This window comes from Lithobates pipiens, unplaced genomic scaffold (genome assembly GCF_037356315.1).
Source record: "Lithobates pipiens isolate NorthernLeopardFrog02 unplaced genomic scaffold, aLitPip1_a1.2 Scaffold_8, whole genome shotgun sequence".
NCBI lineage: Eukaryota > Metazoa > Chordata > Amphibia > Anura > Ranidae > Lithobates > Lithobates pipiens.
Window position 1 is genome coordinate 511037623 of NW_027507903.1, and position 16402 is coordinate 511054024.

A 16402-nucleotide genomic window follows, 5' to 3' on the forward strand; every position below is an offset into this window, starting at 1 on the left:
TGAAGCTGCAGTTTGGCTCAGACTAATTTCTCTAAAAGTTCTGGTTTCTATACCAGTCCAGCTGGGTTGCACTGATTCCACTTGACCGTAGGTGTCGCTGTCACCGTCGGTGGGTGTGGAGGAGCAGCAGGCTGGATGCAATGAATGCCACCTCTTGCTCGGAAATAGTTCAGTGGGTGTGGTTTCCCTGTGGTGCATTCTGGGAGAGGGTATTTAAGGTACCGGCTCCATTTTTTGGGGTCTGTCTGTTCCCGGGTCCCTGTCTTGGGGTCCGCTGTCCCGACCCCATGGCCCTCCTGACCTGGGGCCTGTGCCGCATGGATCTGCGCCAGCTGGCCCGAGGCCTCGCAACTGAGAGTGTAGGCCCAGGAATGTCTTGGAGCCTACTGATCCAGGGGTGGCCCTGTGCTGTCTCGCCTGCGGGGAGAAGCCAAGAGAACTGGAGAATCCAGGGGAGGACTTCTCAGGTGGAGGAACTAGTGCAAGGCTGGTGTCTCTGGAGGAGCCTGGAAACTCAGTTGAAGGACGCAACCTGGATTAATATCCTTACAGTATTGCTGGGTCGGCTGAAAGAATCTGGTACTGTATGGTAGTTCTTCCTGAAACTCTTAAAACCACTAAGTTCAATTGACAAGTCTGTGGCAGAGACTTTGTTGAGAATTTCATCGGCTGCTAGGTCAAGTGAGAGGGGCCTATCCAGCGACTGCTGGATCCAGTCTGTGGAGCTGTTTGTCCTCTGGATCTGACTAATACCTCTAAACCGCAATTACTAGGTGCTTGAACTCCCCATTTATCCTCTAACACTCTATTGAAGGACTGTGACTTTTGTCTTTCTTTGGTGTTACCCCTAAATAAATCTTCAAAAAGGACTAAGTGTTGGATTTATCATCATTTGGTCTACTTTCCAACAGGACCCCCGTAAGACGAGGAGGCGAGCAGGTGAGGTAACGGTAAGCCCGAATAAAACCAGCAGCTCCTTCGGGGGTTAGTGCTACACTTGTAAGGAGGGAGGGGGCTGAGCTAGAAAATTGTTTTATTTTTTCTGTTTTTAGAGCTAGAAAATTGACTTGAATAAAAAAAATAACTTGGAAGGAAAAAACATGGCAAGTAAATGCAATTTTTTTGTTTCAGACATCGTCTCTTTAAGGAGTGTGGTAAAGTGCCAAAAGTAGATGTAAACCCTCACTGAATTAGATTTAGCCCTCTGTATTTTAAAGTATTGACAATTTTTAAAACAAATGCCTATTTCTAGCTCTATTGCATTTCAGTGTTGCTGATCTGCAGTCACTATATTGTATAGTGAACCTATTACTGTGCCCAGAATGAATATGTATAGAAGCTGTCCGATTTTCTTCCATTCCTAGAGTTGCCCAATAAAACATAAAACACTTCTTATGGTTTCATTTCTAGATCACTGAAGACAAAGTGATGCAAACAGCCCATGTAGAGACGCTACAACACAATGGGGGTTATTTACAAAAGGCAAATCCACTTTGCACTGCAAGTGCACTTGGAAGTGCAGTCGCTCTATATCTAAACGGTATATCTGAAGTGAGAGGAAGCTCTGATGATTTTATCATTCAATCATGTGTGTTTTTTATTTTCCTTGCATGTCCCTCTTGGATCTACAGCGACTGCACTTCCAAGTGCACTTTCAGTGCAAAGTGGATTTTCCTTTAGTAAATAACCCCTCCAATATCACAACTTCAGAACACAAATAGAAGTGGTGGACACTCACTACTCCAGGCTGACACCAAACTGTTGCGTAGGGAGCGGCGGTCGAGGTGGAGGAGCTTTTATAACAGGTGCGACTTTTCCTTTTTGTTGGAGGCGGAGCTTTTCGTCGTGTCTGGAAGGTAAGTTGTGGGTTAAACACTGACATTATATCTGTAATTTTGTTCTCTTTGCATTGCAATAAAACCCATTTGACCGATCTTTCTCATGTAGGAAACAGCCCCCCGATTTCCATGTCTGCTCTGCTTTTATCCTAGAAATTGTTCACATGTGCTTTCCATATATGACCACCATTATTATGATATTGTTCTTTTATGCAGGTTAAACTCACCTACCAATATTCAGTTCATTTCTGACAGATTATCTAATAGAACCCCTGTCAAGTTACTACTGCTTGTAAAAAGTCTAATGAGAGCACCAGACCAAAAATAGAAGAGTCCAAAGTCTGTTAATGCTAGTGTTGGTTTATAACAAGGAAAGAGTCAACGCGTTTCAGGAATACAAACATCCCCCCTTCATCAGGGCATAAAATATTTTGGGAGCTTGGAAACAGGACCCAGTTTGGGTTGAATAATGAAAGTGGTAGGTAGATAGACCACAATTCAAACCTGTTGAGACCTAGGTAAGGTACCTGCTAGACTTATCCAGCCGTCCATTATGTTACTACAGGTGGCTGATGGCACCTAAAGTGATTGGAAACATTCAATAAAAAAATAATAATAACAAAACATGTCTATACTTACCTGCTCTGTTGTTTGCACAGAGCAGCCCTGTTCCTCCTCTTCTGGGGTCCCCCAGTGGCGCTCCTGGCTCCTCCTTTTCATCGGGGTGCAGGCTTTTACCTGAGTCCCGCTCCTTCTGCATCCATTGACACAGACAGCGGGACTCGGCCCCATCCCCATCACAGATTTTAATTGACAGCAGCAGGAGCCAATGGCACCTGCTGCTATCAATCTGTCCAATGAGGAGGGCGACAGTGTCTGGAGCTGCTGGGCTCGTGCACATCGCTGGATCGGAACGGGCTCAGATAAGAAAAAGGGGGGGCTCTGAGAGGAGCTGCAGCACAGAAGGTTTTTTATCTTAATTTCACACCATATAGATAGGCACCGGCACCCGTACTGCATACAGGATGCTTTTGTTTTGGTATCTGCACCCGCTCTGAGTTGCAGTCAGTGTACAACAGTGAATGCACATACACAGCTGCCATGCATCTGCATGGCCTCAAGTACAGACATATTATGTTTGGGGCCAGGCAGCTGCTCCTACACAGCTATCAAATTTTGACTTGTGGGTGGGTTTGTGAGGCCTTACAAATGTGTTACATGGTGACAAGATGGAATGAACCCAGTCTACATTAGCATTAAACAATTATGGACACTTAATTTCTTGGTTTGCTGCTCTCAAAGTTTTTACATGTGGATTTTAAATTTTAGGTCCCCTGGAAATGGGGCTGCTGTGCTCTACATGCACTTGACTGACTTTCTACAACCATGAGCAGTTGAATACGGTGCCCTAAAGTAGTTGTAAACCTATACATATATGCAGTGAATTGACTGGCCTCAGGTGATACACAGAGATTACTGTATATACTCGAGTATAAGCCGAGATTTTCAGCCTCTTTTTTGAGGCTGAAAGTGCCCCCCTCGGCTTATACTCGAGTCATCGCCGTCTGCCTGCCCGATCAGCGTGTCGAGCAGACAGACGGCGGCCATTCTACAATTCAAAAGCTGCGCCTCCCTGTCTGTGATAGGCGGAACACTCAATTTCCCAGCAGTCAGTGCTCCGCCTATCACGGACATCCGCTCATCCTCGTACTACGGACGAGGATGAGAGGATGTCCGTGATAGGCGGAACACAGACTGCTGGGAAATTGAGTGTTCCGCCTATCACAGACGGAGGCGCGGCTTTTGAACAGTGGAATGGCCGCCGAGGCGCCGACGCCGTCTGTCAGACGAGAAGAGCGGCGATCCTGGCATGGCAGAAGAACACAGGCTCGGGACGCAGGCTCGGGACGGAGGCGGGACGCAGGCTCGGGACACAGGTAGGCTGGACACACAAGGCTACACACACAGGGATGGATGGACACACACACAGGGATGGATGGACACACACACAGGGATGGATGGACACACACACACACAGGGATGGATGGACACACACACACACAGGGATGGATGGACACACACACACACAGGGATGGATGGACACACACACACAGGGATGGATGGACACACACACGCAGGGATGGATGGACACACACACACACACACAGGGATGGATGGACACACACACAGGGATGGATGGACACACACACAGGGATGGATGGACACACACACAGGGATGGATGGACACACACACACACACACAGGGATGGATGGACACACACACAGGGATGGATTGACACACACACAGGGATGGATTGACACACACACAGGGATGGATGGACACACACACAGGGATGGATGGACACACACACAGGGATGGATGGACACACACACAGGGATGGATGGACAGACACACACAGGGATGGATGGACGGACACACAGGGATGGACGGACACACAGGGATGGACAGGCATGTCTCACCCTCGGCTTATACACGAGTCAATAAGTTTCCCAGTTTTTTGGGGGTAAATTGGGGGCCTCGGCTTATATTCGGGTCGGCCTATACTCGAGTATATACGGTAAACAAATCCTCCTACATAAGCTGTCTTTTTATCTGCAGTCTCATATTCTCTACAGATCTTCAAAATGTATAGAGTTTTCAAAAAGCAGGGGATGGGGAGCTGAAGTTACAATCTGAAGAGTTCAGTTAAGAGAGCTGATTGGAGAAAAGACCCCCCCCCCCACCCCCTTCATACAGCACATGTGATCAGAGCTGAGGCTCTCAATCACAGGTTGTGTGCTGGAGGCTCCCTCTCTTGTCACCTTTTTTTGTGTCAGGAAATTTTGTCAGAAGTGCTCTGGATTGGGACAAGTGCACACTATGTTCAGATTTCATGTGTGAGGTTTACAACCACTTTAAATATACACATTACTGTTTTTTACCACTGTCTGTGTCTCTTTTGGGGAGATTTCCTTTCACTTTCTGTGAGAGATTCTCTGTTATCAGGATGGAAATAAAGGTAAATCTCCACAGTGGGGTATAATGGTTTTAGAATTAATTTATCTTAATGCCGCGTACACACGACTGGACTTTCTGGCAGACTAGGTCAGATGGAATCAGTCCATCGGACATTCCGGTCGTGTGTGGGCTAATCCGACCGGTTTTCATTCTAAAAAACCGACAGACCTAGAAATAGAACATGTTTCAAATATGTCCAATGGACTCAATTCCTATCGGGAAAACCGTTCATCTGTATGCTGGTCCGACGGACCAAATTCGATGCAAAGGGAAGCTATTGGCTACTCGCTATTGAGCTTCCTTTTTTAGTCCCGTCTTACGTCATCATGTTCAAAACAAACGGACTTTGGAACGGACTTAGTCCGTTTGTGAGTGGCCAAGTCTGTTAGTTCGGAAGTCCATCGGAAACTTCGCCGAAAGTCCATCGGGAAGACCGTTGGAACTAGTCTGCCAGAAAGTCCGGTCGTGTGTACGTGACATAAGATACACCTTAATGAAGTGTCTTAAGGGGGAACTTTACTCCTAAAAGCACCTAGATGGCGACACAGGACATACTGTGTGTTATCCAAACAGCATATCGCAGCAGCACAACTCTGGATTTGCTGTGTGGGTGAATATGTTTTGAAGAGAACTACAAATGGTGGAAAAACATGCAGTTTAGTGGTGCAGCGGTAGTTGAGTATAACTTTAACTGGTTCCCGACATATACTGCTGCATGAAACCCTGTACAGGTCCGGGGTTCCTTTAAGAGCCAGCAGAGTGGAGTGCCCGCAGCATGGCAGGGGACCCGATGTGCGTGGCCAGCGGTCACGATCACTTGCACGACTGCCAGCGCTGGGATTTGTGTGTGTAAACATACAAATCCCTGTGCTCTCACAGCAGGGGAGACATGTTGTTTGTTCCTAGTAAGTAGGAACAGCGAAATGTCTCCTCTCCTACTCAGTCCTATCCCCATGCAGTTAGAACACACTGAGGAAAAACACATTTAACCCCTTGATCGCCCCCTAGTCTTAACCCCTTCCCTACCAGTGTCATTTACACAGTAATCAGTGAATTTTTATAGCACTGATCGCTGTATAAATGTCAATTGTCCCAAAAATTTGTCAAAAGTGTCCGCTGTTTCTGCAGCAATGGTGCAAATTTTCCAACAACCCGATTCGAGATAAGTCAATCATCAACTTCTCTGGAACGGGAATTGCCATAGATGGGTCAAAAAATTCAGATGGCCCCCGCTGAATCAATTTCATTTCAATCCGTCTATGGCCAGCTTTAATCAACAATCACCCCATGCCAATTTACATACCTTGATATGCCCCATAGTATACTGTAATATTGCAGAACTTACTGTAACACTTCCTGTGGAATGATTAGACGGTTAAATCTGAGATGCTCTCGAAGGTCACTTAGGTGGTTCATGTAGGAAACTTTCTTGCCAAACTTGTGACTGAATTAAAAGAGAACATTACTATTTAAGAAGACTTTTAAAACTAAAATAAAAAGTGCAGTGGTGAAATCACAATCTATTAAAACCTGAAAATATAAACAAAACTACTCTGCATCTGCTGCAACCCTAGAAAGCGGCATTTTTTTTTGGTAACTCCAGGCAAACAGTACACTGCTGAAATACATATATGAACTGTGACACTGCCAAAGGATTTCTATTTTTGTCCATCTAGTCCTGAGATTCAGGCAGCTCTGTACAACCAGGCTGGAGACTTAACTTTTCTCATCATCAGGAAGAAAAAATGCCAGGTTACACGTGCTTCAAAAGCACCAACAATGGACATAAGCAGACATGGATAGTTGTAAACCTGGCCTAATTATTTTATTGAACAATTCCGTAAAAGTTTGGCGTTGTTAAAAGAACAAACACTCACCTCTGTGCCCCAGCATCAGTGTAATGTTGCAGCTCTCCCCTGCCAGCTCTAATGCCACATACACACGACCGGACTTTGACAGCAAAGGTCCAATGGAATGAATCCGTCGGACAATTGGATCGTGTATGGGCTCCATCGGACCTTTGCTGTCCAAAAATTTGACAGACTTTAGAAATAGAACATGTTTCTAATTTTTCTGCCAGAACTCCACCGGACCCAGTTCCTATGGAGAAATCCGCTAGTCCGATGGATGAAAACTGACGCTAAGGCAGCTATTGACTATGAACTTCCTTATTCTAGTCCGGTCGTACGTCATCACGTTTGAATCAGTCGGATTTTGGTGTGATTGTGTGTGTCCAAGTCCGTTCATTTGAAAAGTCAGTCGGAACTCCGCCGAAAGTCTGCCGGGAATACTGTCGGACCTAGCCTGCCCGGAAGACCGTCGGACCTAGCCTGCCCGGAAGACCGTCGGACCTAGCCTGCCCGGAAGACCGTCGGACCTAGCCTGCCCGGAAGACCGACGGACCTAGCCTGCCCGGAAGACCGACGGACCTAGCCTGCCCGGAAGACCGACGGACCTAGCCTGCCCGGAAGACCGACGGACCTAGCCTGCCGGGAAGTCCGGCCATGTGTACGCGGCATAAGCCCGTGAACTGAGCGATCACATGAGGCTAATTGCTTAGTTCTTGGTCAGCTCTGAGCAGAGAAAGGTGACCACACTGGACTGTGACGCCGCACTGGAGAGGGGGCGGGAGTGGCTGGCACCAAATCTTAGCCACATGCTGAGAGGCTTAGCCAGCTGCTCATCAGCCATCTGGATGGATCCTGACAATATGGACAGGATCCTTCCAGAGCCTGGAGCGGCTCTGTGATTTCAGGGAACAGCAGGTGTTAGGCCGATTGCTAGACAAGCGATCGGGTCTGTTTAGAGTCATCCTTTAGGCTGGGTCCGCAATGATGCAAATTGGATGCGGTGATGATGCGAATCGGATACGTGTTTCACTGCATCCAATTCGCATGACAGTGTGACTGGCTCTCAGTGGTGGTCGCAGTCTGAATTGCAGAAGGGCCCTATGTGTCTTCTGGTTCATTATAGGTGCAAATTCGGCCCAAAATTCGGACCCGATTTGCACCTGAAACAGTGAACAAACCTGCATAGAATCCCATGCTGTTGCGGTGAGCTGCAGCCCCAGCTAGTGTAAACCCAGCCTTAATATGGCACCATAACGAAGGCAATGTCTGTGTCAGACAAATTTCTTGAGTTATTTTTATCAAACGATGCAACGTGAAATTCCTATACAGTGACCAATTTATCAGCTGCTCAGTGCAGTCAGATGAATACATTACATATAAAGCTTATCAGTTTCTGCAAATCGAATTCACCGCAAGGAGAGCTGCATAGGAGATGAAAGGTAGGAACATTGCATCGAGGATTTGGAGGCTGAGTGCAGAGAGAGCTTACGATAACTATCACGCCAAATGCTTATCACCTAAAAACTTAATTGCATACAAATTTAAGGCACGGAAAAGCATGTGGCATACAGGAAGTTTAGAATTTGCTTTCTGGCGTGTTGGCTACTGATGCTAAAAGAAAATCTGTAGAGAACATAGCAAAAGTATCATGTTTCTCAATATAAATTAAAAACCATTTCAAACACATGCATTTTTTTTCCGGCAGAAGCTCTGTCAGGTTTACGTAGCCATTGAGGAGATTTCCCCTCACGTCTGTGTGGTCACTGAGAAAAGAAGTAAGAAAAATCTCCACTTCATAGCCCCGGATTACACGATGCAGAGCAGCGAGGCACATGTGATTTTCAGCAGGAATTGTACTGCATTCCTGTTCAAATAACATGCAAATAAGCAATGCGATTTGAGCCGTTATTCCGTATGGCTCAAATTGCAATGAATTTGTACCAAAAACATGCAGGATCCTTTTTTTTTTGGTCGCACCAAAATCGCATCGTACTGCGTTTGCGAGCCGATTTCGGGGTGTCGTTAACTTTTACACGCGGTACAGAATTCGCACAGAATTCAATGTGAATTCCGCACTGCATCAAGTGTGAATTGGGGCTAAGCATAATTGAACCTGATAAAATCAACTGCGTTCACTCACCTTATCACCGGCTTGAATATTTTCCACAGAACTTTGATGAAGTTAGTTGGATGCACAACATAAAGCGCCTTTAGATTCTTCTTATACCTGTGGAGAAAAAAAAAACTTATCAATATGTATGTGAAGCCAAATATTTTGTTCTAGTTTTGGATAGAATGCAGAAAGATTAATACACCTGTTGGGTTTCTACTGCTCCCTGGGGCTACATTAGAGAGATTTCCCCTCACTTCCTGTCCTGCTTACAGTGGAAGCTAGGACAAATCTGCAACAGGGACAACAGCAAAAAAAACATTTACCATGACCGTAAACAAATAACTAAAAATACACAATAAAGTAAAAAAGCACAATGACTAATGCTGCGTACACACAGTCGGACTTTCAGACGGGAAAGGTTTGATGTGAGCTTGTTATCGGAAAGTCCGACCGTGTGTATGCTCCATTGAAGATTTGCTGTCGGAATTTCTGCACACCAATGTTTCAGAGCAGGTTCTCAAATTTTCCACCAACTTCACTTGTTGTCGGAAAGTCCGATCGTGTGTGCACAAGTCCTTCACACAAAAGCTCATGCATGCTCGGAATCAAGCAGAAGGAGCCACACTGGCTATTGAACTTCTTTTCTTGGCTTGTTGTACGTCTTGTATGTCATGCATTCTCACGTTCGGAATTTCCGACAACATTTGTGTGACCGTGTGTATGCAAGACAAGTTTGAGCCAACATCCTTCGGAAAATTGTCGCCCTTCGAAAAATTGTTGTTGTCGGAAATTCTGATCGTGTGTACGTGGCATAAGAACACTTAGAGACTGTTCACGCCAGTGAGCTATGTTGAGAACACGGTTGCTGGTTAGCACTGGGAGACACAGTGCCAATGCGAGTATCCCAGTAAATCACACGTTTTCCTTTTTTTCATAATGTAGCCAAGTCCCAGGCCTCTCCAGGCCTAATGGTGACCTTCAGAGTTAGGGACAGCGGACATCCTTCTGTGTAGAGTGGGTTACAAGACATGGTGTGTGCAATGTAAGGTAGATTCATGGGCACCAGACACTTCTTGAATGCAAAGAGATTTATTTTCTCTTAAACAGAACTATTAGAAAGAGAGGGTTAGGGCCAGGACAACCTTTAGTAGTTGCGATGTTAATTAGCAGACTCCGAGACTTCTATAGGTAAACATCCCTGTAGGGTAAGTCACCCAGCCAGACACCATATCTGCATGTGTAGACACGCTGTCTCCTATGGCAACAATCTTGAACAGTTTCTAACAAAGGTTGCAATAAACTGTTTCACTTCCTCCACAATCAACTTTTTCGATCATCACTCAACTGAGCTACAAGTCTATCACCTAGACCTGCTGATCCACTGCCACTGGATCCCCTGAGCTCTTCCAATCCTCTCACTGAGTATCTCCCTCAAGCGTCACCCCCACGTCCATGCTGGGTCACTAGCTTGCCACTCAGATACTCCTCAAGCGTCAGCCCACTGGCCTGCTCGATCCCTGGCTTGGCACTCAAGACTGTTCTGCAAGCATCTCCTCAGCTGGTTGGGTCCCTGGCTTAACACCTGCTGAAGGTTCACAATTCTTCACCGTCCCCAGTCGGTGAGAATATTGCTTTGGTACTTGCTTCCACTACTCACGGTGGTCCCTAGTAATAAGGTGGATGGTCCCTTAGTGACAACAGCTTCCCTTCTACCTCCGACCATGACAGGTTCCCTGGCCGGCACAACTGTCACTTCTGGTTGGACTGCAAGCCACAGTCCCAACCCTATGCAGCTCTCTTGCTTCTGGATAGGCCCTCAGACAGCCTAGCAGCCAGATGTCCTCGGGATAGGCCTCAGACTTCACCAAATAAATAGGTTCTCCCAGCAGGCCAAGTATTCAAGAAGATCCCTGCCCATTGGCTGAGATACCCCATCTATTCCTAATCTTCCCTTGCAATGCCCTTTTCTTCTTTAATGCCACCAGATACCCAGCCACCTAGTGACAGAAGAGAGAAGTGCAGCAATTCCAGAATTAGGGTGGAATCAATTGATCTCCTATCAATTGGCCAAGGCAACTATACCTGGCAGGTAAATTTACTAGCAACCCTGCCTAAACATCAGGGTGCTACAATAAATTAAATTTCAATACAGTTCTGTTCACAGCAGTAGGTGGGTGAGGTGCCGCCAGCCACTCGGGGGAGGGGTGGTTGTTTGCCACCCCCCCCCCCCCCCCAAAAAAACACCAGCCACCACTGCATCCTGCACAAGGAGAGAGAGCAGCAGTGATTGGTCTTTATTACAGGAAGCTCTGCACAAAGGCAAAGTTTCACACTGGATTATTGCACAGACCTGAAAGAAATACACAAAGCACACCAATATTCAAATAAGAATGACCATGACTCTTGTATTTAGATAATATCTGCTTATCCCAGAGTTCAACTTTAGACCCCTTTCCCACTGGTGCGCTTTGCAGACGCTAAAAATAGAGCCTGCAAAGCACCCTAAAACAGATGTTGTGTGTCCAATATCAAAGCCCCGAGGGCTTTCACACTGGAGCGGTGCATTGGCAGGACGCTCAAAAATGTCCAAGCAGCATCTTTGGAGCAGGAAAGGAGTATACACCGTTCCTGCCTATTCCTGCTGTAGCAGCGCTTTGCTGTGGTTTTTAACCCTTTCTCGGACGCTAGCGGGGGTTAAAACTGCCCCGCTAGCGGCCGAATCACGACACTTTACCGCCGACGCCACCCCCGCCCCAGTGTGAAAGGGGCCTAAGGGCCAGTTCACACCACCGTGTATTTTTGTACTGCATCAAAAATGCATGGAAAGTAGGTTATATGTTTCCAAAGGCAAAGTTCACACCAGTGCAGTCAGTTCCAGGGCTTTTCAGTTCCAGAAAAAAAGCAGAACATGCTGCATTTTACCTGCACTAGACTGTACTAGAACGCATCAAAAATGCACCGGAGAGCATCAAAAACTACAAGATTGTCTTTTTTTCCCCCAAGCAGCTCTGAGGTCGAAATTGTTCTGTTCATTGCCATCTGTCATGGTCTATGTGATCGGGGTGCGGCAGGTGTATACCCATTGTCTAAATATTTGGAGCTTAAAGGGTCTGCCTTTCCCATCTCAGAACATTGAGAGGTAAGCGTGACCTTAGCGGACAATAAAAAGGTCTGCAGAGTACTGTCATTTACATGTCGTTAGGCCAGTGTGATCTCTACAAAAACGTTTTGCAAACCAAAGAAAAAAAGGAAAAAACGCAGTTCCTGGTTTTCTCATCTGAGCTTCACCATATCTACTTCCATTATTCGCTCATCACTTTGAAGCGTGTACGTCGGCGATGCGTGGATCCCCTCTACACCAATGACAGTGAAATTATTGGGGTTATTTTATCATCTGTCCCTATGAAGTCTCAGAAGGCTGTGATATCCTGATTTCAGCGATGCAATTGTCAGAGAAACAGTCAGGCACAAAAGAGGCCATCAAAGACTTTCATCAAAAAAAAAAACCTCAATGTTTGCTAATAGTTTTCTAGCCAAATAAGATGAAACGAGTGTTTGAAGGGCCCTGTTCTGTATACGTGTCACGTCGTGTTATTCCAGCCTTCCAGATAGTGATCTGCATTGTTATTATGGATGATAGTGAGCTGGTGAAAAGTGGCTTTATAATGAGATCCAGTGCTACTGTGAGCGCTGAGATGATCTGACTACATATCTTTCTAATGTCCTTCCTATGAACCTAAATCTCTCTGCTCCTATTTCTTCCACAAATGTTTCCCTTTTCCTTCTGATCTATTTCAGTACTGCACTTGAAATTATTGCTTAAAATGATTATGCGGCTTTACTGAAAGATTAAAATAAAGCCATCTCTGCAAAGAATATATTAAGTATTATCAGAAACCAGTACTTCCAGTGTCGATCTTCTTATTCCCCTGTTGTTCTCAGTGCTTCCTCCTGTTAACGTATACAGTAAAACCTTGGTTCTTGGTTTGAGAGCATTTTGCAAGACAAGCTAATTTTTTTTTTATACATTTTGACTGGCTATACAAGTAGTGTCATGTCACAACTAAGTATAAAAGAGACGAAAAGGCGCCTCTAAGTGTAGCAATTCAGTTACATTTATTGAAGGTACAACATTTAGAAACTCACATGGTTAATGATTAAAAGAGGCACATCTAAGTATACAGGTATCCGGGGGTTAAGTTCCACGCTGCGCTCCACGAGCGCTTCAAGCCACGCTTTTAGATCACTCTACTCCAGGGTAGCCTTTCCGGGCACGATTGCAAGCTGACAGCGGTGAGAGCTGGCGGTGGGGAGGGTGGTCTTAACCCTGGATGCCTGCGTACTTAGATGTGCCTCTTTTAATCATCAACCATGTGAGTTGCTAAATGTTGTACCTTCATTAAATGTAACCATATTGCTACACTAATGTCGTGTACACACGACCAGGCTTTTATATGGACTAGGTCCGACGGAACAAATCCGCCGGACAATTCGATCGTGTATGGGCTTCATCGGACCTTTGCTGTCTAAAAATCAGACGCACTTTAGATTTAAAACATGTTTCAAATCTTTCCGATGGACTCGAGTCCGGTCAAAAAAAATCCGTTCGTCTGTATGCTAGTCCGACGGACGAAAACTGACACTATGGCAGCTATTGGCTACTGGCTACAAACTTCCTAATTCTAGTCCGGTCGTACGTCATCATGTTCAAATCCGCCGGACTTTGGTGTACTTGTGTGTGGCCACAAGTGTGTGTGGTCTTACGTCATTATGTTCAAAACGAACGGAGATTCGAACGGAATTAGTCCGTTTGTGTGTGGCCAAGTCCGTTCATTCAGAAGTCCGTCAGAACTCCCTGAAAGTCTGTCAGGAAGACCGTCGGACCTAGTCCGACGAAAAGTCCGGTCATGTGTACGTGGCATTAGAGGCACCTCTCTTCTCTTATATACTCTGTAGCTCCTGTTGGATTTTGCTTCTAATCCCCTTGTGAAGGCTTTCATTTGTGGATGGACATCTGGTTACACAACCTATCACATTGCTATAATCTTTTTATATGGACTATAGACTGAAGGATGTATGAATAAATGGTTATGGAATGATTCATTGGGGCTTACATTTTTTCTTATGGGGAAGATATACATGTGCTTTTGATTACAAGCATGTTTCCGGAACAAATTATTATTCACCCGCTCTGCTTAGTGGTTCCTCCTGCTGACACCCATCCACTATTCTTCTCAGTGGTTCCTCCTGCTAAGGCCTATTCCCCGCTATGCTCAGTGGTTCTTCCTGCCGATGCCTATTCCCCGTTGTGCTTAGTGCTGACACCTATCCCCAACTGTGCTCATGGTTATTCCCACCAACTTCTATTCCCCACGGTGCTCAGTGCTTTCCCCCGCCAACGCATATTCCCCACTGTGTTTAGTGGTTATTCCCGGTGGCCCAATGTCACATCTGTGTCCTAGTGACTATAGGACATAGAAATAATGAGGGATGTGAAACAGGAGGAACCAGTAAACTCAGTGGGGGACAGAAACGTGCCTAGTTTAAAGCCTAGTACACACGGGCCGATTGTCAGCCGGTTATATAGATAGGTTGTATAGCAGCTGGTCTGACAGAAGCCCGTTAAATGGCTGGCTTCTGTCGAAGACTCATGACCGAAAAAGGTCTGCTGACCTGCTCCCGGTTGGTGCGCTCTGCCAATGGCGGAGAGCGATCACCGGAGTATTCTGGTAGGGCAGCAATCCACCTGTCAGAACACAATAGTTAAGCAGGGGAGATCGTTGTACTAACATTGGATTGTTACTACAATGGCTCTGACCGCTGGGTTGAATGAAAAAAAAACTAGCAGTGTGTACAAGGCTTAAGTGCCATCTGAGGCACTAATTCTTACTGTTTCAGGCAGTAATTAATCTAGCTAGACTTGTTCTAGCTTGGTGAACTGTGGGTGGGCTGCCCATCAGAAACCATACCAACTTTTAATCCAGGTATACTTTGGCTTCACCCCATTTTTGATACCAATAACACTTTGGCCAAGCTGCCAGGATCCTAGTAACTAGTGATGCTGTGCGTCATTGGTTGCCAAGATGCTGGTGGCAGAGCATTGATTTTATGGTGCAGATGGCCTCCCGCTCCATATCAACCAATGATGCTGTGTGGCCCAGCCACCAGCATCCTAGCAATGAGCTCAGTAAGGCTGCCCTCCTTTCACTGTTCTGTCACAGGCTGGAGGTGGGTCCAGGATGACTTGGACTCAGGGAATTGGGTTTATTGATGTTGGTCCTCAGGCTTAGGACATCTAATGGCAGAAAGCACTGTGGGGGAAATCTTTGGATTGAAAGTGAATTTCTGTTTTCTTTTATTATCATTTAACGGGCTACTCATTTTAATCTTTTTTTGGCTTCAGTTCTGCTTTACTCTTTTATCTAAGAATAGGTCTAGGTTTTTCCCCAAGCAGACAAAACAGTATGTGAGGGAAAAGTCCCATTTCCCCATTCCAACATGATGGGAGGCAGAGCCAACAGAAACAGAAAGGGAGAGGAGATTTCCCCACAAAGACACAAAGACGCTGGCCAAAGACCAGAGCACTTTTTTTGCGATTCGGCACTGCGTCACTTTAACTGACAATTGCGTGGTTGTGTGACGTGGCTCCCAAACAAACAAACAAAATTGATGTCCTTTTTTTCCCACAAATAGAGCTTTCTTTTGGTGGTATTTTATCACCTCTGCGGTTTTTATATTTTGTGCTATAAACAAAAAAATAGCGACAATTTTGAAAAAAAGGATTCATTTTTACTTTTTGCTATAATAAATATTCCTGAAAAATATATAAAAAAAAATTTTTTTCCTCTCAGTTTAGGCTGATACATATTCTTCTACATATTTTTGGTAAAAACCCCAAAAAAACGCAATAAGCGTCTATTGATTGGTTTGCGCAAAAGTTAAAAATAGTGTCTACAAAATAGGGGATAGTTTTATGGCATTTTTATTAATAATTTTTTTTTTTTTTTTTTACTAGTAATGGCAGCAATCAGCAATTTTTATCATGACTACGACATTATGGAGGACAGAGTGGACACTTTAGGTGCAATTTTGGGACCATTGTCACTTATACAGCGATCAGTGCAATAAAAAATGCACTGATTATAAATCAGGTATTACCAGTTTATAAACTTACATATGAGGCCAGGGGGTGTGCGGGTAAATTTATGAAGATTTGGGGGAAATGGACCGAACTAATGGATACATGTGAATACTCTGATGGGGAGCTGAGATCTGGGGGGAATGTAGGACAATAGGATAAATCACAAGAATGGGTTTTATGGTACTCCAGGGAACAATTAACTAGATCGGCTTCGACTTTATGAATATTTTTCAGGACTGTGCAAAAATGTAATTAAGTGTTGAGGGGGTTTTTTTCCCCCCCTTTTTTGTTTTGTTTTTTGTTTTGTTTTGAGTGTTACAGTTGGTGATGTTGGTTTCACTTCTGTTGTATAGAAGGTGACATATTTACAAAATTTGAGAAAAGAAAACGTTGTCTTTATAAATGTATCAGCAATGTATAAGCAATTGTACTTGTAATAAG

General features: G+C 45.1%; 1 protein-coding gene across 1 annotated transcript in view; it reads right to left on the reverse strand.

Annotated features, from left to right (window-relative positions):
* Positions 1 to 16402, reverse strand: part of ARHGAP8 (Rho GTPase activating protein 8) — a 142131-nt gene that overhangs the window by 58408 nt on the left and 67321 nt on the right. Inside the window, exons 6-8 of the mRNA XM_077469371.1 lie at positions 8848 to 8934; positions 6203 to 6301; positions 1739 to 1849 (exon numbers count right to left, since the gene is read on the reverse strand). Of these exons, the coding sequence (XP_077325497.1) occupies positions 1739 to 1849; positions 6203 to 6301; positions 8848 to 8934 (297 nt within the window). The remainder of the gene's footprint in view (positions 1 to 1738; positions 1850 to 6202; positions 6302 to 8847; positions 8935 to 16402) is intronic.